The following is a 24,174-nucleotide window of genomic DNA, read 5'->3' on the forward strand; positions in this document are numbered from 1 at the left end:
ATGGCTCTGTTTCCCAAGAACGGTTGCAGTAGTCTGACACCTTCTGTTTTGGAATAAGAAAGCATTTGGGTGTGGATAATAGAAGAAGGAAAAATATGTTTGTAATGCGATACAAATGTTTGAAATAGCTTATGTTGTTTGTGTGGTCATAGTATATCAGGAGACTGGGTTTTGGAAACTTGGTTGCTGATTATAAGTCTCATATTTTAAGCACATTGGGTTAAAATGGTTGGATTATATTATATTTTGGGACAGATTATCTGTTAGACCAGGGGTAGGGAACCTGCGGCTCAAGAGCCGCATGTGGCCCCATCCTTGCCCGCCCTGCAGGCAGCAGGGCGGGTGCACCAACTGCCCACTGTCAGCTGGGCCGCACCGCAGGCTTCCCCTCTCACCCGCCCTATTAGAGTGGGGCGGGCGTATTCTTTCCCAGCGGCTGGCGAGGCCGAGCCGCTGGCTTCATCCTTGCCCGCCCTGCAGGCAGCAGGGCAGGCACATCCATGCGCTTCTCAGAATGAGCGGAGTAAAAGGTTAAAAAAAACCCTATATATATAGTGTTATCTTTATTTTAAATGTCAAAAATTATTTGCGGCTCCAAGTGTTTTCTTTTCCCATGGAAAACGGGTCCAAATGGCTCTTTGAGTGTTAAAGGTTCCCAACCCCTGTGTTAGACTATGAAGCAGAATTGTTTGCTGATGTATACATTCAGTGGCCTTTACTAAATTGATGAGGAGTATTTGGATTAGTTTATATCAAGAGTACTGCAACCACAGCAGATTCACATCCTGCAGGCCCTCTGATTTGCAGCTGAGGGACCCTGAAGTTTTTTGGGGTTTGAAAGCGAACAACTAGGAGCCAGTTGTGCAGCTGGTTCTGTGGGCTTTTAAGGGCAGTGGTTCTGAACCTTTTAGATGTGGTGACTTGCAAATCCAAATTTACTTGATATGGTGATCCAGGGTTGGCCCATGCTTTTTTTGGTGACCTCAGCACCTATTCAGCATTCCACTTTCTGCAGTGGCTCACCAGATTTTTTTTTTTTGAGAAACCAACAAACATTGCACAAAAGGTGCAGCTTTACCCACCATGAGCCTCCAGAAAGTGGCATTCTGACCCTCACAACTTTTGCACAAGGAGGCCACATTCTAACCATCCACCATCCTCTCATTCTCTGTTACTCCGTCTAATTCCTCAGCTTCTAAAAACTCACTCTAGTAACCATCAGGACACGTTTTACTTGACCAACACGTTTCTGTAGTGAAGAACAAATTCCTGATATGTGACATGGAAGGTGCTGTTTCCAGGGTCAGAACTTGCTTTCTAAAACAGAGTAATAGAAAGGTCATAGGTGGCCGTGAAGGAGGACTGGCCAGTGGCCCCCTTGCAGAGGCATCACACTGCTTAAGGAAACTTGGGAAACACTGCTTAAGGAAACTTGGTTTGTCCTTCTTGGCCAGGAGCACCATGTGGCAAACAGCTTTGGAAAGTGAGAGGGTTTGCAAAAACCCGTTTGTGATAGGGCCCACAGATCTGGTACTGAAAGAGAAAAAACTCCCTCTGAGCAAGCCCTTAACATACAGACCCATCCAGATGGCGGACGGGGTGGGGGGAATGTACACAGGGAGCTGCACAGGGCTTCCCTGAATTTGCTTCCCTGCCACAGAAGGGGCAGCCCCACTAGCACAGGGAGCAAATGCACTAGTGGCTGGCCGCTCCCACCCCACTTCCACCCCGGGTTTGCAGCCATTGTACCCCAACCCTGGAACTGCACCATCCTTTTGGGTGGTGTGAGTCCATTGGACCCCCTGGGGGCTTTCTGGCAGAATGGAGGGTTTCTGCTTTTTTCTCTCTGCCTGTGCCTGTGGAAAGCCCATTGGAGGCTGTGTGGTGCTGCCTTTGCCAACCGCCTCTGCCCACGGCAGCAATCTGGATTTTGCTCTTAAAATCACTCTTTAAGTGTTAAATCTATAGCGATTGTATGTATGCTTACTTATACAGATAAATTTATATTTGCCAAGTCCGTGTGTCTCTTTGTGGGCAAAACAATCCATTACTGTTAAAGAAACTGAAATAATACACAAAGGGTATGGTGGTACAAGCTGTGTTTGGCTCTGTTGCTAAATGAAATTCTCACTGGGCAAGGTGCGTCGGTAATGTTTTGTGTCATGTATGAGAAATAAATTCTGCTGGACTTTGGTGTGATGTTAGCTGAAGTGAGGATTCTGTTTAGTGCAACTTCGTACTCAGATAACTTCCTAAACCTATAGTATTCTTCCTATCAAATTTGTTACAAAATGCAGAATTTGGTAAATGCCAATTTACCCAAAGTCACTTTATCCTAGAAGAATTCTGGTGCTTTAACTGCTATCCTGTTGTAGCTCGCAATTATATATTAGCAAGTTATTCCATTAGAATTTTTTTGCCAAAAAGCTGCATAGGAAGTTGAATATTTTAGAAATATGGAAATTACTGTAATAATTGTCTTGGGTGACATTTATGTAGGGGAAATAAACTAGTATCTGTAGTATTTGGTCTATTGAAAAAAACTCCAAGAGGAACTTTACTGTATCTGTATTAAAAACCAGCTGAAATTACAAAACTTTCCATTAACGTTTGAGTTTCATGGTACTCTTCCTCAAACTCAGCATTAAATGAAAACTTAACAGGTAAAAGGAGAAAAGAGAGAGACATTGTTGGGAAAGGACATGGCAGAAGACTCTTTGTGGCATGTCGTGGCCTTAACGTTGTGATCAGAACGTTCGTTGCAGACAAACTGGATTAATTCTGAGCCCAGCTGGGGGGAAAACAGAGCCCTAGGCAGACAAAGCATACTGCTGCCATTGTTTCTTTGTCAATCTTGCTTTAAAAAGCCAGTAATTATTTGAGTCTCCCTACTACTAGCCACAGCCCACAAGTTCTTGCAAAGATAAAAAGCAGAAGAAAATAGGATTGCCCTTACGTTAGCCGAGCAGGAGGCTACTTTTAGCTTCTCTCAGGAACCAACTTTTTAGAGACTTTATATTGGTATTTATGAATGTTGGCATTGTAGTTGTTTACAAGATAAAGGAAACCTGTTAACGGTATATCATTCCTAGTACCATGCGTCTGTTCCCGAGGAGATGAGCTATAGTCCCATCTGTGAGTTTAGCTGGAAGCCGCAGTCTGGTTGCTAACAAATGTATTTATTCCAAGCATTTATTAGTCGCCTTTCTCCTTTGCGGAACTGAAGGTGACTTGCAGTATCAATGAAATCATATTAAAAAAACAGTCAACATAACAATTCTAAAACCTCATAGTTTAAATAGGACTACCAATAATAAAAGCCCATTCCTGAATAAAATTGTCTTCTACTGCCTCCTGAAGATCGATAATGAGAGGACCAGGCATTCTTCCCTAGGGAGATTGTTGCATAATCGTGGGGCTGCCATGGAAAAGGCCCTTCCTTGTGTGTACATCAAACAAGTATCTTTAAGTTGTGGGACCGTCAGGAGGACATCTTCCCAAAATCTTAATTCCTAGGTGGGAACATAAGGGAGAAGACAGTCTTGCAGATACCTCGTTCCCAAGTTGTGTAGGGCTTTAAAGGACAAAAGGGAATTGGCAGTGCTGTAGTATGGGGACATGTGCTTCTGATCAGCATTCCCTGTAGGCCGTGCAGTCAACATACTGATGCTGTAGGCCAGGTAGTTCAGATCCATGCAGCCCTGTGGAACTTCTGTGCAGACCAGGGGATGCTTAGAGGGACTATTGCTCCTGATAACTGGCCCTGACCATTGGTCTAGCCCAGGGGTCTGCAACCTGTGACTCTCCAGATGTTCATGGACTACAAATCCCATTAGCCTGTGTCAACATGACCAATTGGTGTAGAGCTCTCCAGATGTTCATGGACTACAATTCCCAGCAACCCCTGACAGCATGGCCAATTGGCTGATGGGATTTGTAGTTCTTGAACATCTGGAGAGCCACAGGTTGCAGACCCCTGGTTTAGCCATATCATTGTGCCCTAGCATCTTCCAAACACTCTTCCAGGATAGCGCCAAGTAGAGCACATTGCAATAGTCCAGTGCAGGTGTAACTAAGGTATGGATCACTGTGGCTAGATTTGACTGACCCAGGAATGGACACATTTGATGCACCAGAGGTATATAGGCCAGCTGTGACTTAGGATAAGTGTACAATAAAAAAAAACAAATGGACCCATATTTGTGGCAGTGTATGTGGTGGATTCTCTGGCAAGTCGCAACTTCTTGCCTGGTTGGATACAAGAACAGTGACCCTGTTAAGTTTCCTCCTCTTCAAGCCTAGCAACTTTATTGTCTACACCATAGGTGTCAAACTCAGGCCCTCCAGGTGTTCATGGACTACGATTCCCATCAGCCCATGCCAGCAGGGCCAATAGGCCATGCTGGCAGGGGTTGCTGGGAATTGTAGTCCATGAACATCTGAAGAGCTCTACACCTATCAAAGTCCAGTGCTGTTTTTTCTCCGTCTGCCTTCGTTTGTCTCTTGGTACTTCTTTCTCTGCTGGCCTCTAGACTGAGGCAACTGGGTCTACTGTAGTCAATAACTTTTTAAAAAATCCCTTTCCTTCATGGCGTTTCAATCTGTGCTTGAGGAAGTCTTGAGTGCTGACTGTTGATAAGCGCATTAACCACTCAGGCATGCAAAAGAGTTTCTGTCTTGTGTCCTGTGGATGGGAGAGGCCAATATGAGAGGTTAGACTTATGTAAAATTCAGCCACTTAGTTAAGAAAATCAAGCATTGCTAGATAGTTTCCTGCAGTGATTGGTTGACTTCTGTATAACTTAGTCTGAACTTGTTTGTGTAATGAATTTAAAGCCTGCATTTTGTTTGTTCTGACTTTGGTGAGTCATCGAAAAATTCCTCTTCAGACTTCTCTAGTCAAGCCGTCTCATTTTATATTCTTCGGAAATTAGAATCTACAGAATCATCCATCAACAGAATTTACACAGACTCACTAGGGAAACTGAGATGTTCCAAAAAGTCTGCAATCCCAAGCATTTCCTGTGCAGAATTCTGATCAAGTCAGAGCACTTGGCTTCCAAACTGAGCTAGAGCAGATTTAAAAACAGCTCCCAGATGGTTGGGGTTATGGAAGGGAGAGACGATGGATTAAAAAGGAGTTGTCAAGAAATAAATAAACAGTTTGGCTTTTATCATCTTGCATTGCTAAGCATCATCAAAAGTCCTGGAAAACTCATTCAGAAGAGTAGATGAGTGAGAATTAATTTGGAAGCGCTTAGATAGTAACGTGAGTGGAATAGGACTGATAACTATGTGCGGAAGTACTGTATAGATCTGCTTTAGCCATGAAAAGAAAGTCTGGAGCATTTGTATGACTTTTGATCGCTGAGCTGTGTCAGCCAGTTTTGTGTGTATTAGTTCCTGGTTGGATACAAATCTAGTTCCTTGTTTACATACGAACAGAAGCAATATTAAGATGAGTTGCAGTTTGTGATTCCTCCCAAGCTGAATTGGACATATGTTCTGTTAGTCTTTTGGGCAATCAGCTATACTAGTGATATCATTCAACATTTTCTCCATAGTCAAGGTCCATCATAAAGCAACTAGGCAGGAGAAATACAGTAGGTAAGGACACATTTTCCCAATATCGACAATGCTCTTCTATAGTTTCTGTTCTGAAGCCAAAGCAACTATGATTAATTGGTGCACTAGTTCTATGGGTAAAACAACTGATAGAATTTCTGCTTTCCTTAATCTTTATGCGCTTCAGATGTCACATTGTAGCATCTGAATCACAATAACGGTGTGTTTTTTAAGTCGTCCTGCAGAACCAACAATGATTAATCGGTGCACTAGTTCTATGGGTAAAACTACTGATAGAGTTTCTGCTTTCCATAATCTTTATGCGCTTCAGATGTCACATTGTAGCATCTGAATCACAATTACGGTGTGTTTTTTAAGTCGTCCACCATTCCTCAGTACGAAGGTTTTGATTGAGCTAATTTCAGCTGTTGAGAATACAGGGAAATAGAAATGTTTTCTTACATGGAGCCGTAGCAAAACGTTTAACACTCATATCTTAATTTTGAACCACTTCTGTGTGGCATGAATGATTTATCATGTCAGTTAATAAAATTCAGACCACAGCACATCTCTGTCTACTCCTGGGAGAATTCCTCTGTAGCTTTTGTAGGTTTCAATCCAAGATATAGTTTAAAGCCTTAAATGGCCACTTACAGTCTTCTCTGAGGGATGAGTGACACCCGGCAGCTTATGTTAGTATTTCATGGCAGGAAAACTGTGTGTCTCACAACGTATAGACTGAGAGTGTGTATTTAAATATTCACGTTTCTGGATGATACAGGATGCAGTTTGGACTTGGGCCGGTGCTGCTTGGTTCTGCAGGAGTGTCCTAATCTGGCAATATGTCTATAAGCCAGAAGAATAAGCATAAATATTTTGTCAAAGGCTTTCACGGCTGGATTCAACTGGTTGCTGTGGGTTCTCCTGGATGGTGGGGGCTGTCTTGTGGTTCCCTCTGTGATACACCTCTGAAGATGCCAGCCGCAGATGCAGGCGAAACGTTAGGGACAAGATCCACCAGACCACGGCCACACAGCCCGGAAAACCCACCACAACAAGCATAAAAGTTGTTTATGTGGAGGTCAAAACCAGCAAGACAGCAGGTCTGAACAACCCTGGCTGCCAACTAAAAGTGGTGACAGTAAAAGATCTTTAGGACTATTCTGAACAGTCTGTTTGACACTTCTATGTGGTTTCCTGTACTCTGTGTGTTCTTTGCTTTTCTTGTATTAAGTTGGTATTGTCAGGTATTAAGTTGGTGTTGTCAGTTAGCCATGGTGATGGTCAGTGTTGATCTGTATCAACAGTGAGTGTGGATCCAAATTTGAACTCATTCCCTGGGTCACTGAAGTGAATGGTGTCATATTTAAAGAACAAAAGAGCAATGCATAGCCTGATACAGCTTTACTTTGAATTTTAAACAGCTCTTTCACAATGGCGTGTGCTGTTAGACGGTCTACCTCATGTTCTGCACGACTGGTTTTGTCTAAGATTCAGTGGCTTTTTTAAAAGAAATGTCCCTCTTTTTAGATAAAATATATTGGAGGAAATGTGAGCTTTGTAAAGAAGAAGTATTTTTTTTAATGTTTGTGTTAATCGCTAATTTTTCTGAAACAGTTCATTAGCCTCCCCTTGTGAACTGGCAGGCTATTCCTGTTTTATTAAGTTGAACCTCTGAATTATTGGAAGTATTAACAGCACTATTAGTCACCCACAGGCTTGAGATAGAAGAAGAGAGTTTGGATTTTTATCCTGCTTTTCTTTCCCGTAAGGAGTCTCAAAGCAGCTTACAAGCTACTTTCCCTTTCTTCTCCTGCAACAGACCCCTTGTGAGGTAGGTGGGGCTGAGAGTGTTCGGAGAGAACTGTGACTGGCCCAAGGTCACCCAGCAGGCTTCATGCGGAGGGATGGAGAATCAAACCCAGTTCTCCAGGTTAGATTCTGCCATTCGTGTGGAAGAGTGGGGAATCAAACAAGGCTTTCCAGGTTAGAGTCCACTACTCTTAAGCACCAGTCTTAATCACTGCAACACTTGGGAGGCACTCATCCATTTCTCTTCACCTTGGGTCACTTGTCTTACACGCCTGGACTCTCTGGCGGAAAGGACAAACCTCTGGCATTTCCAGAAATGCATTTTTCAGGTGGGCTGTATACCTTTGCAGAACAACTGCCAGTTTTTCAAACGGCAGTAATCTCAATGGATATTTATTTATTTATTTATTTGTTTGTTTGTTTGTTTGTTTGTTTGTTTGTTTGTTTATTTATTTATTTATTTGTTTGTTTGTTTATTTGGCTTTTTATACCGCCCCATCCCCGAAGGGCTCTGGGCGGTGTACAACATATAAAATACAATATAAAACAAGTAACCATTTAAGGCAGCGATAAAAATTATCAATTCCTATTCTAATTATAAAACTCAGCAGGTTAAAATGGCGTCCAGCATTCCAGTAATAAAAATAAATATCCCTCCCCCCTCAGAGAGGGAGGCATGGCAAGTCTCGTTGGATGACAGCTGGCCCAGTTGTCAAGGGCCGAAGGAAGGGGGTACTATTAGCGGCTAGTTCCTCCAAAGGCCCGGCGGAACAGCTCCGTCTTACAGGCCCTTCGGAACTCCCCAAGGTCCCGCAGGGCCCGGACAGCTGGAGGAAGAGCGTTCCACCAGGCCGGGGCCAGGGTCGTAAAGGTCCTGGCCCGTGTGAAGGCCAGCCGCATCACTGAAGGGCCAGGGACCACCAGTAAATTGGCCTCCGCCGATCGGAGAGGCCGTGTAGGGACATATGGGGTGATGCGGTCTCGAAGATACAATGGTCCCAGGCCGCATATGGCCTTAAAGGTCAACAGCAGCACCTTGAAGATGATCCGGAACTCTACTGGGAGCCAATGCAGCTGGCGCAGCACAGGCTGGATGTGTTCCCAGGCAGCGCTGCCTGTTAGCAAGCGCGCCGCTGCATGCTGAACCAGTTTTAATCTCCGGATCAAACGCAAGGGAAGGCCCGCGTAGAGCGAGTTACAATAGTCTAATCTGGAGATGACCGTTGCATGGATCACGGAGGCCAGATCCGTTTGGGAGAGGAAGGGAGCCAGCCGCCGGGCCTGACGGAGATGGAAAAAGGCAGCCCGGGTTGTGTGGGCCACCTGGGTCTCCATTGAGAGAGACAAATCCAGGTGGACCCCCAGGCTGCGAATGGAGGGGGTCGGCGCCAATGTGATCCCCTCCCACATCGGCGGCTGGAAAATCCCACCCACCCCCCTCGCGGCCGAGCCAGAGGATATCCGTCTTTGATGGATTCAGTTTTAACCTGCTCTGTCGCAACCAACCAGCAAACGCCTCCAAACAGTGCTGTAGAGCCACTGTGGGCGAAGTGACTTCTCCGCCCTCCATCAACAGAATGAGCTCGGCGTGGTCATCGAAGCGTGCTGATGTTAAGCAAATCAGCCCAAAAACTCTCGTACCAGCTGGAGCAAGGGGTCGCATGTAGATATTAAATAGCAGTGGGACCCAGTAACGTTTCTGGGGTACACCGCAGCATTGAAGCTGGGCAGACTTCTCCGGGAGGCCTGGTCCCCGCACCACACTTGCTGAGTCCGGCCCCGGAGAAACGAGGCTATCCATTGAAGGACAGTGCCCCGCACTCCGGAGGCGGCCAGGCGGTGGGCCAAAAGGTCGTGGTTGACCACGTCAAACGCTGTGGTGAGATCTAACAGCACCAGCAGCGCCGATCCGCCTTGGTCGAGCTGAATACGGAGTGTATCTGTGACGGCGACGAGATCAGTCTCCGTCCCATGCCCAGCACGGAAGCCAGACTGGAAGGGGTCAAAAGCCGATGCGTCATCCAGAAAACCTTGAAGCTGCTCCAACACCACTCTCTCAATTACCTTCCCCAGAAACGAAAAGTTCGAGACGGGGTGGTAATTGGCCAGATCACTAGGATCTAACGATGGTCTTTTTAAGAGTGGGTGGACCACTGCCTCCTTCAACCCATCCGGGAAGGTTCCTTGCTCAAGGGAACCATTGATTATGCTCAACAGATGGGGTCATAGCTCCGCCTGGCAGGTTTTCACAAGCCAGGACGGGCACGGATCCAGAGGACAGGTAGTAGGTCTAACAGTAGCTAAGGCTCTGTCAACAGCGGCTTCAGAGAGCAGGGAAAACTGGGTCAGACAAGGACCCGAAGACGGCAAGGGAGTCTCCAGTTCGCTAATTGTAGTAAGCGTGGATGGAAGGTCATGGCGGAGCGACGTGATCTTATCCGCAAAAAAGCTCATAAATGCCTCACAGCTAATACTCAATTGGGAATTTGAGGATCTCTCCGATAGGTAGGTCAACGACCGAATTATGCGAAACAGTTGTGCTGGGTGGGAGCTAGTGGATGCGAGGGAGGAGGAGGAGAAGGCCCTCTTCGCCTCCTTCGTCGCCACCTCATAGATCACTGAACCTTCAGATGAGTTGTGACGGAGGTTTGCCTGCTGGGTTATGAGGGCCCACAGAGCTGCCATTCTCTTGCTGCTCATTTGAAGGACTTGCTGTTAGTGCACGTGGATGGAGACCCAGGCTGCCTCCTTCTTAGCATGCACGCAGAGAGGAACTGTAGAACAGCAAGGCAAAGTCACTCCATGGTGGGGAAGGTTCCTTTCCAGTCTAGGTGGGTCCAGAGACTTCCCTGTCCCCTAAAAACCTTCTCTTTTTCTCCACGCCCAAGCCTAACTTGTCTAGCCTTTCCATCACAACTGTCTGGCCCATGAATGCTCCACACATGCACTGTAACTTGATGTACTGTGTGAGGGCACTCTATGCCACAAATGTTGTGTGTACCTTCCAGGCAGCAGAATGTTCCTAAGTCACAGTGCAACTAGCTGCTGTGGAGGTTGTAATGTCGGCATAAACATTTGAATCTCCATACATATGATTAAGTTACTGTAGACGATACACAGCAGTGAAAACTGTGGTTGCCCGAGTAGCTTGCAATTAGCTGGAATAGGAAGCCGGGTGGTGTGATGGTGTTTTCCTTGTAGGACCAGTATTTTGATATATTTCCCCCCAGTTCCTGCATGTAGACTTCTTAAACTCCTGCAGATGGACCTTGTCTTGCATTGATTGCCTTTTCATTTCGTCCATCCTGTTTGTTGGTTCTGTTTATTAAATTGCCAACTGCTAAGTTGAAAATCTCGAACATGGTGCCTAGAGAGCACTGTGGCACCCCACATGCAATTCCTGAAACCTGCTTGCTGCTTGTGTCTTGGGGTACACGCCACAGGTATCTAGTAACCACAGCTTTGATTCTCATGTTTTCTCCAAAGTTGTATGTGTAAAGCGTGTCAAGTTGCTGCCTATGTATGGTGACCCTGCAGGGTTTTCATAGCAAGATACTTTCAGAGGTGATATGCCATTGGTTACCTCTGTGTAGTGATCCTGGACTTCCTTGGGGGTCTCGCATCTAAATACTAATCGGGGGTGACCCTGCTTAGCTTCCAAGAGCTGATGAGATCGGGCTAGCCTGGAACATCTAGGTCAGGGCTCTCTAAAGTTAGAGGTGTGGTCATAGGGGCACAGAGTTGAGGTTTGGGAAGTAATCAGATTTCAACTCTGACCTAGATTCCATCTGTGGCCTTGGGCAAAAGCTTGCCCGTCTTCAACTTCATCACTCCATGTGGATGTTTATACAGCTTTCAGTGATCTTGGAAGTGTTAAATATGCAAAATATTTCTGGCAGGTGAAATGCAGCTCGGAATCTGAACCATGCCTGCTAGTGGGAGGAAAAACACAGTCCTTATAGTTCAAGTTGTTCAAAAAAAATATTATGTGAGCGTTTTAAACAGCTTGGTTTTTAAAATATTACGATGGATATTTCTTTCAGATTCTGGCATGGTTTATTGAATAATGTAGGGGTTGCTCACAGACAATTGAAATATCTGAATAGTTAACGTTCATGTCTGTATGTGTGAGAGTGAATCAGAGATTCCGTCAGGATTTGCCTCTACCTTCACCTCCCTTATTAACCTCACTTATTCACCTTATGAGGAAATTTATGAAGTACGCAACTGGGATGCACAATTTTGGTTTCCAGTACATTTCTTTGCCCAGTAACCTAACCCAGCGAGCACACTTAATCTTGCCAGGAAAGCCCCAGAGCTTGTTGGATGAAAATATTTCAATACGAACTAAGTGTAACATGGTTAATTGTGCGACAGTCAGACAGAAACAGAGCTGTACCTGAGGGAATAGAGAAGGGCTAGATTGGGGGCGGAGGGGGCTAAACTTGCTTAACGTGAGAGCCAAATAGAATTAAGTTCAGACCTTTCAGAGCCACAAGATGTGAATAAATATTACACACACGTTTTTATAGTTATGTACACATTTTTTCACCGGCCTTTTATAGAAATATTAAGAAATGTACATACGTAAGAATTATTAATACACATCATTTTTATTATTCTTACTTTCATTAAATGTGACTGCCAAAAATAAAAACAAAAGGATAAAAACCGAGATTGCTAATGGTAGTCACAGGCTATTACTGCTGCTAGAAATATTGCGAGTCTCCATTTTTGGTATGAGTAGTTTAAAGCCAGGCTGATATGTTGCCAAGGCTATATGCTGCAGGGCATAGAAATCTTTTTGCCCCATCTCAGAAGCTAAACATATTCAGCCTGGTTAGTATTTGGATGCAAGTCTGTCAAGGAAGCCCAGAGTTGGTTTGCAGAGGCAGGCAAACTACCTCCGCTGCTCTGTTGCCGTGAAAACCCTACAGGGTTGCCATAAATTGGCTGCCGCTTGATGGCACTTTATGTCACCAAAGAACCTTTCATGCATGTGAACACAACAGAGATCTGGGTGCTAGAGACTGTTGCTCTACTACAGATGAGGGAGCATCCACTCTGCACAACATACGAGACCTGAAGTTTATTTCAGTTGTGAAGCAATTAGTTGTTAGAGTTCTGTGTGGGCTTAATCTCAGGCTAGTGCGCTGTGGGATTGAACGTGACATATGCCAGGCTCCTTCTGCTTCTACGTAGGTTAAACCATTTTGGGGAGAGATTGTCAGCTTTGTATCAGTTCTGTATGCTGTACAGCAGGGGTTGATGGGAATTGTAGTCCATGAACATCTGGAGAACTACAGGTTGCAGACCCCTGCTGTACAGGAATAGTCATGTTGAATTTTTTCAAAGCCTTTTCAAAGTGTTGAAATGGCTTTTTAACCCAGAATACAAAAATAGCTTTGGAAATACAGAATTCTGCCTCCAAAGTTGCTGCCAGAAATTATTTATCCTATTAAACAGGTCACTGATCTCTGATTTTGAGGAATTATGTGTTTTAGGCAGATTTGAAAGTCATTCAAGGAAGTCTTGATTCTCAAGAGAGCTTCAACTGAAGTTTGGGGAAGGGTCATGTTGAAAACTGAAACTAGCCATTTCTTGGACCATAGTGTGGAAATGATTCAATTTATGGTACCAGGTGAAAGTACAAAGATGATCCAAAGACAGTCCTGGAATATCTTCAAGTAAAGTTCCTTTTTTAGATGCAAGAAGAGGTTGACCTTTCTGCTGTTAATGTATCTCCTTGGAGTAACAGGATAGCATTTAAGACCAAGGTTTCCACAGCATCAAAGCAAATCAGTTGTAAAACTGGGAGACTGTGGAATGCTGCTTGTGATACAGCCTGAGTACTGTTCAGCTGGAGAAAATGCAGAAATCTCTTGGATTGCACACATTCACTGTGGATCATAGCCCATTTATCTGGCTACAAGTCATACCTGCCTTCAAACAAACAAACAAACAAATAAATAAACTGAAAGGATGCTCTTTAAAAAAGCAAACTCCACGTTATTTCAGCTGAGACAGATCTTGCCTTCTGTGTTGTGAAACAGACGTTGGACAATGCCTTCTGAGGATGCCCACGCACGGGCCTCAGCTTGCATTCCACACGAGTTCAGATTATGCAAAGCAGTCAGCACAGTGCAAGTTCTACTTCTGTTTTAACCCCAACTTGTATGTGCCGTTGGCACGTTCCTCTCCTAGAGGACATGTTCTTTGTTTCTAGTACGTTTCTCTTTGAGTGACATTCCTGATCTTACACATTTTGCCTGTTCAATTTTGAATTCCATCTGAGGCTATTTGGTAGAAAGCAGATAATGTGACTACACTGCTGAGACGATGCTCGCTTGTGTCTGGTCAGCGCTGGCAGGAAGTGACCTCATGGGAATCCTCTGTCAGCTGCTTTGACGTCCACGTTAACGCACGGGCAACAGGACGGGAATGCAGTGAATAGTAGTCTCAAGCTTTGCGCTTTGCCCTCCACTCCCCCTATACATTTTAAGCTGATTTTGCATAAATAAATTGTTGTTAGGGTGCTCGTGTTGAATTGAGATCGCTGAAGTGCCATGCCACAAAGCCTTTGCTATTATCATTTTTTTTACGTGAGAGAGAAATACCAGCACGTGCCAACTCAAAGCATGTGTCTGGGGAAATGTGTCAAATGCAGCATAGAGCTACAGTCCAGAGATACAGTGTGTGTGGGGGGTAGGACGAAATACCGCACAGAGATACAGCTAGGCGGGGCTGTTCTCTCTTGATCATTGCTGTGCCTGTTGAATGCCCTTATTGCCAGTGCTGTGTTGCCTCTGTCTGTCTTTGCTAGCTCTTTATCAAGCTGGTGTCAGAAGGGTGTTAGGGGTCCAGTTGTTGCTGTGGATTCCTGTGTGAATGTTGCATGGAGGTAGGGTGTTGCTATTAAGTCCCCAGCAAAGTCAGTATGGAACCTCTTTTTCCAGCAGCACCTCTGTTGAAGGTGTGAGAGTCTAATTAAACTAGCCAAGCAGAAAAAGCAGAGATATTGCATGTGAAGCAGAAAGCAAATAAAAGCATCACAAGAGAAGTGTTTTCAGAACGACAGTTTCTGGGCGAAAGCCGCTTTGCATTACAATATGTGCATACACTCCATTTCATAAAGAGAAAACCCTGGATTGGCCTAAAAGCCTGTCAGCCGGCTATGAAAAGCATCTGGTGTTGTTTTTCCTGGGATGGGACCAAATGATGCGAAGGGCCTCAAGTTGGAATGTCAAAAATTCCTTGTTCATGTGCAAAGTGCCAACAAACAAAAGGAACATATCAGGAAAAAGGCTTTTATCTATGTTCCTTTCCCATGGAATATAGATAAAAGTCTTTTTCCTGATATGCTTCTTCTATATGTATAGAGGGTTTTTTTGTTGTTGTTCAAGGAGAGTGGTATTTAAAGACCTTCTCTGGCTCTCAGGATTTTTATTCAGGTCACAGTCCAAAGTGCTGGTTCTTATACCGACCCCAGACTACTTAAGAAGTCCGAATGATGAACTTCTCTCATATAAGTGTGTCTGTTAGGGAAGATTGTTTTTGGTTCTCCAGGTTCTCTGCCTTGAGAAATTAGGCAGGCGTTTCCTGGGGCAGAGCCTTTTTAGCGATTGCACCTCAATAGATGGATTCTCTCCCAAAACCAAAGTTTCCCTGGTGCCTAAATATTGAGAAAGGTAACATTGGGTGAAATCTTGTCTTGTTCAACTGAGCCTTTGGGGTTTTTTCTGTGTGGCAATGTTACTGGTTTTTGTTTTACTGTTCACTGTTGTTTGTACTGTTTTCTAATAGTTTATGCAGTGGTTAAGAGCAATGGACTCTAAGCTGAAGGACCGGGTTTGATTCCCCTTTTGAAGCCTGCTGGGTGACCTTAGGCTAGTCACAGTTCTGTCAGAACTCTCTTAAGCCCACACAGAAGCAGGCAATGGCAAACTATCTCTGAATCTCTTTTGCCTTGAAAACCCCATGGTGTCCCAACAAGGTAGCAGTGACTTGACCCCCCCCCCCACACACACACATATACACAGACAAGCTGCCTTGAGTGTTCCACTGTGACAGAAAAGTAGCATGTGCATTTTTGTTTAAAGTAGTAAATAAAATTTCCCACACATGTACATTTGTGTTATAATACATGACAGTTTTGCCATGCAGCGAAGAAATAGGTGGGGGAGTGTGCAGAAATATCAGTGATGTTCAATGTATGGCCGAAGGCTTTCACGGCTGGAATCACTAGGATGTTGTAGGTTTCATAAGAACATAAGAAAGAGCCTGCTGGATCAGACCAGCACTCTGCTACTCTGCTACTCACAGTGGCCCACCAGATGTCTTGGGGATCTCACATGCAGGATGCGAAAGCAGTGGCCTTCTGCTGCTGCTTCTGTTCTTGCTCCCGAGCATCTGGTCTGCTAAGGCATTTACAACCTCAAATCAAGGAGGATCAAGATTGGTAGCCATAGCTTGACTTCTCCTCCATCAATCTGTCCAAGCCCCTTTTCAAGCTATCCAGGTTAGTGGCCATCACCACCTCCTGTGGCAGCATATTCTAAATGCCAACCATGTGTTGCGTGAATAAATGTTTCCTTTTATTAATCCTAATTCTTCCACCCAGCATTGTCTGGGTTGTATGGCTGTGTTCTGGTAGTATTTTCTCCTGACATTTCTCCTGCATCTGTGGCACAACACATCAGTGATGGGTTTCTACAGAAGCTGCCAAAACGAGGTGATAGGTCCCGGCTGTCACAGGTTACTGAAGAGGCGAACTAGAAGACGACTTCTACATACATGCAGACTTTCTCCTTCATAGCCAATTAGTGTGGCAATGATAAGCACCCAGTTTGAAGAGATGGCAGCAACAAAGTCTTTGTCCATGGCCTGAGCTTGTGCAAAGAATCTATATGTGGCGCTGTAGCTGATAATCCTGTTGCATCCTTTTTCTCCCCCTCTTATTGTTTCTTTTCTAAACTGAGGGTTTGAGTTGGGCAACAGAACCCTTTTTCCTGCTGGACTTATTTCTAACCAAATACGGGTGGAGTTTGATAACCCTTTTTCTCTCTCTCTCTTTGCAGTACTTTGTGCCAAGAACCTCGCAAAAAAAGATTTCTTCAGTAAGTAGCTGGCAGAAGCCTCTGCTTTTTCCCCCCGATGTGCACACTGAAGCTTTTTTAAATTTCTTTTTTTCCTGACGCTGGCAGCTTTTTTCTTGCATGTTTCTGTTGGGTCATTTAAGGATAGTTTCCTGGAAGTCAGTTGCCTAATGGTCTGAAATTTCTCCCCAGCACACTGTAGCGCAGCGCTGGGCTCCCCTCCATCCCCCAAGGATGAGTTGAATTCTTAAAATCCCATCCTGACTGATAGTCAAGGGCAAGCCATTAATCCTGGTCGCTTTTCATTCTCTAATGCCTTTAAATCGTGAATGGGTGATGTGAGGTATAGTTTCCTCTTTTTTTTTGCTTTTTCAGAGTTTTAGGGGTAGAACTGGAGGGGAACCCACGTAATTGTCATGTTCCCGGTGGGTTTTCTTGAAGTCACGTGGTCCCTTGAAAATGGGTTAGATGGCCTTTTGTCCTAACGGTTTTGCTGCTTCTCTGCAGGGCTTCCTGACCCATTTGCAAAGGTGGTCGTCGATGGATCTGGTCAGTGCCACTCAACTGACACTGTGAAGAACACATTAGATCCCAAGTGGAACCAGCATTATGACTTGTGAGTGGCCTGTTTTACAAATGGGGGGGGGCAGGAAACCCTTATTAATAAGTCCAACTAGAGAATAATCTCCCAATATGTGGCCATTAGCATGGTGTAGTGCCGTGGTGGCGAACCTTTGGCACTCCAGATGTTATGGACTACAATTCCCATCAGCCCCTGCCAGCATGGCCAATTGACCATGCTGGCAGGGGCTGATGGGAATTGTAGTCCATAACATCTGGAGTGCCAAAGGTTCGCCACCACTGGTGTAGTGGTAAAGAGCAGCAGACTCTAATCTGGAGAACTGTGTTTGATTTCCCACTCCTCCACATGAGCGGCGGACTCTTAAGCTGCTGAACCGGATTTGTTTTCCCCACTCCTCCACATGAAGCCTGCTGGGTGACTTTGGGCTAGTCATAGTTCTCTCAGAACTCTCTCAGCCCTGCCTACCTCACAAGGTGTCTGCTGCGGGGAGGGGAAGGGAATGAGTTTTTAAGCCGCTTCAAGACTCCTTATCATTGAGAAAAGCGGGTTATAAATCCAGATTCTTCCTCTGTTCTTCTTCATTAGCCATTCTGTTAGGGGAATCACAGCTGTGCCATAACTTGCAGGACTTCGCTGTGAATCTGAAGCATTTAGGTATTATTCTTACAGTCGAAATGTTTCGGCCAGGATCCGGAGAACTATTTTAAACCCACCCAAGGGCAAGGGGCTGCCTAGTGAGACGGTTTGCTTTGAAGAGCCAGACCCATGCTGTGTCACAATCTGCTTTCTGAAGCCTCCATGGCTTGTAGTGCCATGTGGGGAGCGGCTGCTCTTAAAGCACAAGCCCAGAGCCCCCTCGGACGTGAGGAACTAGTTGTGCTATTCCTTTAGAGCTTACCTGTAGGCTGCCAACATCCCTCGTACTGCCTGTTAAGGCCAAAGTGTGGTGTTGGTGGAATAACCGAAAACTTAGGGAAGGAGGCGGAGTCTCGTCTCCCCTGAGGAACTCAGCACTACACAGTTTGTAAGAAGGTTGTCAGCAATTAATTAACCAGTGTTGCTGCACTGCCAGTCTAACATGCTGCGTGAAATTACAGTGATCCGACCCATATAATTACATGTTTTCTGTATTTGATAAAGCGATAGTGTGACCAAAGCATTATTTTTTTCTTAGCCAAGGATAAGCTCTCACAGTTAGATGTCTTTCTCAAACTGATCTTCTAGATACGTTGGGAAGTCAGATTCAATCACTATCAGCGTCTGGAACCACAAGAAGATACACAAGAAACAGGGAGCTGGCTTCCTGGGGTGCATCCGACTCCTTTCCAACGCCATCAGCAGGCTAAAAGATACTGGATGTAAGCGGGCATTAATTACAAAATGCTTTCACAAGCACACTGAATTCTGACTTGCTCGATCGGGTCACCTGTCAGCTAAATCTGTTTAATTGTTCACTTTCAGACCAGCGTTTGGATCTATGCAAACTAAACCCCACAGATACTGATGCGGTTCGAGGCCAGATAGTAGGTAAGGGTGGGGTGGGGGAGAGGAGTGCTAGTTCTGTCGGGGTGGCGGGGGTGAGGCTATCTTTCGGAAAGACAGTATGAAAGCATAGGCATCCAATCGGGGCTCCTCATGAAGGCCATTTGGAATCTTCCAAGGGGGTCAAAGCGTTGCTGCCTGTTGCTGATTGAAGCGAGTGCTTGGAATCTGCGGTGCCTGCATCATTGGTTACAGAATTAAAGGAGTCAGTGCTGCTCTGCTGTTCCCAGACTGCTTGGGGGTGCCCCTCCGGGATATCTCAGAGAGCACCTGCTCCGGAGGACTCACCCAGGTTTCCCAGATCTGCACCCTTTCTCTAAGTAGGAACACAGTGCCCTTCTTCTGGAACTCCATTCCTGCAGAAGCAAGGAGCTAAGTTCTTTGGCCGTTTCAGAAAGTGAGCGAAAACTTCCGGCTGTACATTAGACAATCTTGGGGCATTGAGAGTAGCTTGCTCATGAGCAAGTTGCCTCTTCTGGAGGAAAAAGGGCATTATTAAAGAGGCGGCTATGAATAGGGCATAACTTAGAGAAAGATTTCTTTTATGGAATAGCCTATTTTATAGAATGTCTTTTGGGTTGTAGACAGCGTTGTCATTAGCCACTTGCTTGAATTTCTTGAATATTCTACCCTGGTGAATAGCTTGTCACGCTCACACTGGCTGGCAGAAAAAAATATAGTCTAGGGCTGATTTGTGACGTTCTGTGCTCCAGCTATTAGGTCCGATGTGTTTTGTCCAGTGCTTGTGTTGTGTTCATGACTTTCTTGCAAACTTGAGTAGCTGCATTGTGACTTTTTATGTGGATCAGCTTACTCAGTCTTCTACAGATTGTTGCTTTGCCTTCTTTCTTGGAAAGGCGTTTGGTAAGCAGTGGAGAAGTGAGAATACATTCTCTGAAATAACACATGTGCAGCAGTTAAGTGTCATGTCTGTTTCTAGAGCCATCTAATGGTAGACTGTTGGCTTCCAGATTGCCTTTGAAAGATGAGAAGTCATTGCTGATAGTCTAGGGCAGGTGTGTCCAACCTGTGGCCCTCCAGATGTTCATGGACCGATTCCCATAAGCCCTGCCAATTTGCCATGCTGGTGGGGCTGATGGGAATCATAGTCCATGAACATCTGGAGGGTCGTAGGTTGGAGACCTCTGTTTTAGCGCATCACACTTTTTAGACCGAATTTGTGTAGCTGTGATCAACCAGAAGTCTAGGTCTTACCTGGGTTTTGTGTGTGTGAACTGACGTTGTAAGCCCTAATCTTCGCTACAATGTTTAAGCACAGTAACTATAAACTGAAGCTGCTTCCGTTGAGTGTCTCACATATCTGAATTATCAGAATATTTGCCAATCTAGGCTGCATAGCTGTAAAAGAAGTAGTGTGCCCTACCAAACCTCCCAACTGTCCTCTCCCATAAAGGAAAGACTTAACCACACACGTATGTGATAATAAAGATATTTTAGGGCATTTTCAAGGGTTGAACTCCCTTCCTCAGTCGAGCACTGAGTTCAGCTTCTGCAATCGGTTGCTTATATTTCATCTAGGATTTGCTGGTGCTGCCCAATATGGGTCTGTTCAATTCCAACTCTGAATTTCCGGCTTTCTGTCTTTTGTATTCTAGTCAGCTTGCAGACACGGGACAGGATAGGCACAGGAGGGTCTGTCGTCGATTGCAGGGGGCTGTTGGAGAATGAAGGGTAGGTATTGCATCTTCTGGGAATGTTGAGAATCTCTTGAACGAACTGTGGGGAAAATTGGTCCTGTTCGAACAACGACCTTCAAAAAGATGGCGTGTATGTCTACGGTGTGCAAAAGAACTATCATTATCTAATGCTGTTGGTTGTGGGGTGTTCCACACATCTTGAACGAGTGAAACCTTGTCTCGCTCATTGGTTGTTCGCTGCTTGACAGCTTTCACAATAAGGCTGATTGTTCAGTTCCCCTGCTGCCCACAATACCAGCATAACCCTGGAGTTCATGGATCTGCTTGTGGATGGTATCATGACATCCTTAGAGACCACAGTCTCTACAGATTTTCCCCACCTTCTCCATGATGACAGCCATGGATCTTGGCCTAGGAGTTCCACAGTTTGGCATAGGGAGAACCCAGTTTTGTGCTGGATTTTTTCCCCATTCTCCTCTGCCTCCTCCCTGATTAGTGCTGTCCAGGCTGCGGGGCCAACTCTGCTTGTAAGCTGAGGAGATGGAATCGGTGCCTTTCTGTTCTTGCAGTGCAACAGCAAATCAGACTTGGCACCTGTGTGTGCAAGGTCCCATTCATTTTACAGAAGGAAATCATAGAGCCATAGAGTTGGAAGAGACCACAGGGGCTACCAAGTCCAACCCCCTGCCATGCAGGAATACACAATCAAAACACTCCTGACAGATGGCCATCCAGCCTCTGTTTAAAATCCTCCAAAGAGGGAGACTCCACTGAGGCAGTGTATTCCACAGTCCTTACCATCAGGAAGTTCTTCCTAATGTTTAGGTGGAGTCTCTTTTCCTGCACCTTGAACCTATTCCTTTTTGTCCAAGTCTCTGGAGCAGCAGAAAACAAGCTTGCTCCAACTTCAGCAAATGGTAAAGCAGTCTTTAAAGCATACACACAAGCACCACAGTTCTCCAGATGCTGATGTGAACACAGTTCCAGAGAGAGTATCTTGTTGCCAAGCAATTCTTTGTTTTAATCAAAACTGTTTGACTGCCCTGACTGGGGTGATGCGTGTGCTTCAGAAGTTCAAACATTCCTTTAAAGGCCATCTCCTTTCTGCTGATATTTCCCAACATCTCTCTGATGATTTCCCTGCTTTCAGAACGGTTTATGAAGACTCAGGACCAGGAAGGCCACTGAGCTGTTACATGGAGGAACCGGCACCGTACACGGACAGTACCGGGGCTGCCGGAGGAGGGAACTGTCGATTTGGGGAGTCTCCTGGTCAGGAGCAGATATCGCAGGCCCAGCGATTGCGAGCTCCTGATGTGAGAGGCCACATACAGACTCCCCAGAATAGGCCGCTTGGCCATCAGTCGCCATCCCCTGACCTTCCTGAAGGTTACGGTGAGAGCATATCTCTGTTACGACGCAGCCAGTGCCTTAGTTCTTGTTTTGCATACTTCCACATAGCTGGTGTAGCCTTAAGGCTTGGATATTGTACCGCGATCCAGGTGGTGCCTGGTTCAAAATATGCAGATTATTTGCAGCAATGTCTTGTGGAGTTGACCTGCCCCGTGGAGTGGATTTGACGCGTGGCCTGCTTTTCCAGCGGTTAGCGCCCCACATTCCCTCCCCCCTTTTAATATTGTCCTGTCACTTTCCCAGCCATGCTTTTCACTCGGAGCTCTCCTGGACTTGGCCAGTTGTAAGCGTCCCTTTTAAGAGCACTAGCACTTCTTAGCATTTTTTCCTCATGAATAACATAGCAAGAGCTCCCTAGAGTGTATCCACGCCTAACTGTTTTTGACTCCGCTGCTGTCTCAATGTGAAAGCAAATGGTAGCACAGGACAGGCGATAATTACCTGGGAGCTGCCTCCGAAACAAGCCACAGACTAAAAGCTGCGGTATTACATTTTTAATCATAACGGCCCAGCTACAGTGTGTGTGTCCAGGAAAGGGGATTCATCCAGAATGCTGAAAATCTGTTTGCATTAAGTGGGGCCAGTGCACATGAACTATACTAGAACCCTGGGCAGTTTTTGTCTTGATATCTGTAATGTTGCTTTCCCACCCTAAACCTGTGGGAATAGGGTCAGTGACCGATTTAAAACAAAGGGGAACAGGTACATTTCCAAGAAATGTTTTCGTGCAAGCTTCACCATGGCGTCTGATAAAATCCTTCTCAAATCTGTTAGTCTTTTCAGTCATTAGCGTAGCGTGCGGTGCATTTAAGTACATACGACTGAGAAAATGAACATGGCAAAGTCTTTAGGTCCCAGCTCAAGTGACTAGATGTGTTGTCATTTATTGGTATTTGACATTCTCACTGTAACCTCTCCCCCTCCCCTTTTTTTCACTTTTCTTTGTAGAACAAAGAACAACTGTACAGGGACAGGTTTATTTTTTGCATACGCAAACTGGTGTTAGCACGTGGCACGACCCCAGAATACCAAGGTACATCTTTTGATTTTTTAAGTGCATGTGGCTTTAGAAAGATGCTTGCCCCTTCAAATTGTTTTGTAATAAGCCTCACATTCGGAGGAGGGCTTCTTTTCTAAATGCTACACTGGCATGACCACCTCAGACGTTTCCTCAGCAACCTCAGACTTGCTCAGATAGCTTTTGGGGGGAGTCATGTGGGGTTTAGCTGAACAAATATAGCTTAACTCTTCCTCTTCTGCTCTGTAGAGACCTTAACAGTGTGAATTGCGATGAACTTGGACCTCTGCCGCCAGGCTGGGAAGTCAGAAGCACGGTGTCCGGGAGGATATATTTTGTAGATCATAACAACAGAACCACCCAGTTCACCGACCCACGATTGCACCACATTATGAAGTAAGGAGCCAGTGTCATGCTATTTGCTGTTGAGGCTCATAATCTTAGCAGCCAGTCTGGTCTCGTAATTGAACCAAAGCTCTGGCCAAACTTGTGGCCAAAACTTAATGTTTCCCCCCGCCTGTACTTGGGGAAGAGCAAGAGTAGAATCTCACTAGTCAAGTATGTGCTTTGCTTGCAGAATGGACCCTTTTCAGTCCCCTGCATATCAAGTTAAAAAGGATCAAGCAGTAATAGATGGGGAGGGGAGGGGCCGTGGTGCAGTCCCGGGTATTTGTAACTGAAACGGGTTGGTGAATGATATGGAAGAGACCCTGGAGAGCTGCATCCAGTCTGATTAGACAGCATTGCTCTTGATAGACCATTGGTCTGATTCAGGATAAGGCGGCTTCCTGTGTTCACATGACTCACTGTCCGAGAAATGGGTTTCATTAGGAGCCCAGTCAGCTGATACAGATGCCAGAAAAGTTGCCATGTCCAAGGTGATTTTCAGGCTGTCATCTCTGGGAGTGCTGAAAGACAGGTGGTCCCACTTCCCTGCCTCACTGTGGACAGTTATCATCTGTAGGGGCCATTCTTCAAAGATATGACAAGCTTGTCTCCAGTTCCTTCAGACCACACCAGGGGCAAGTGCCCTTCAGTGTCACTTCCCATTTCCTTAGAGGTGATGTTCATTCTTCTTCTCTCCTTCTCAAAGCCACCAGTGCCAACTGAAGGAATCCAACCAGCCTTTGTCAGTGCAGAACGAGGGGTCGTTGGAAGACAGCGAGGAGTTGCCGGCACAGAGATACGAGCGGGACTTGGTGCAAAAGCTCAAGATCCTTCGGCATGAGCTCTCCCTCCAGCAGCCTCAAGCTGGCCACTGCCGCATTGAAGTGTCGAGGGAAGAAATATTTGAGGTATGTTGATTTTTGTGGCTGATAGCTCAAGGACGTTGCTGGAATGGCTCCTGGATTTCTGCCAGAAAATGGATTGAATGCTATCTGAGAAGTTTCGCTAGGCTGGTGCTGTGACTTTGTGAATGGTGTAAACAAAGCAGCTTACATTTTTCTCCTCTCCTCCATTTTATCCTCACAACAACCCTATGAGATA

The 24,174-nt window shown here is 45.5% G+C and overlaps 1 protein-coding gene across 1 annotated transcript in view; it reads left to right on the top strand.

Annotated features, from left to right (window-relative positions):
• Positions 1-24,174, top strand: part of SMURF1 (SMAD specific E3 ubiquitin protein ligase 1) — a 47,409-nt gene that overhangs the window by 7,453 nt on the left and 15,782 nt on the right. The window contains 9 exon segments of the mRNA XM_048493756.1: positions 16,455-16,493; positions 16,980-17,088; positions 18,280-18,413; positions 18,517-18,582; positions 20,214-20,289; positions 21,406-21,650; positions 22,617-22,701; positions 22,936-23,082; positions 23,780-23,981. Of these exon segments, the coding sequence (XP_048349713.1) occupies positions 16,455-16,493; positions 16,980-17,088; positions 18,280-18,413; positions 18,517-18,582; positions 20,214-20,289; positions 21,406-21,650; positions 22,617-22,701; positions 22,936-23,082; positions 23,780-23,981 (1,103 nt within the window).

Source organism: Sphaerodactylus townsendi, linkage group LG04 (assembly GCF_021028975.2).
Source record: "Sphaerodactylus townsendi isolate TG3544 linkage group LG04, MPM_Stown_v2.3, whole genome shotgun sequence".
Lineage (NCBI taxonomy): Eukaryota > Metazoa > Chordata > Lepidosauria > Squamata > Sphaerodactylidae > Sphaerodactylus > Sphaerodactylus townsendi.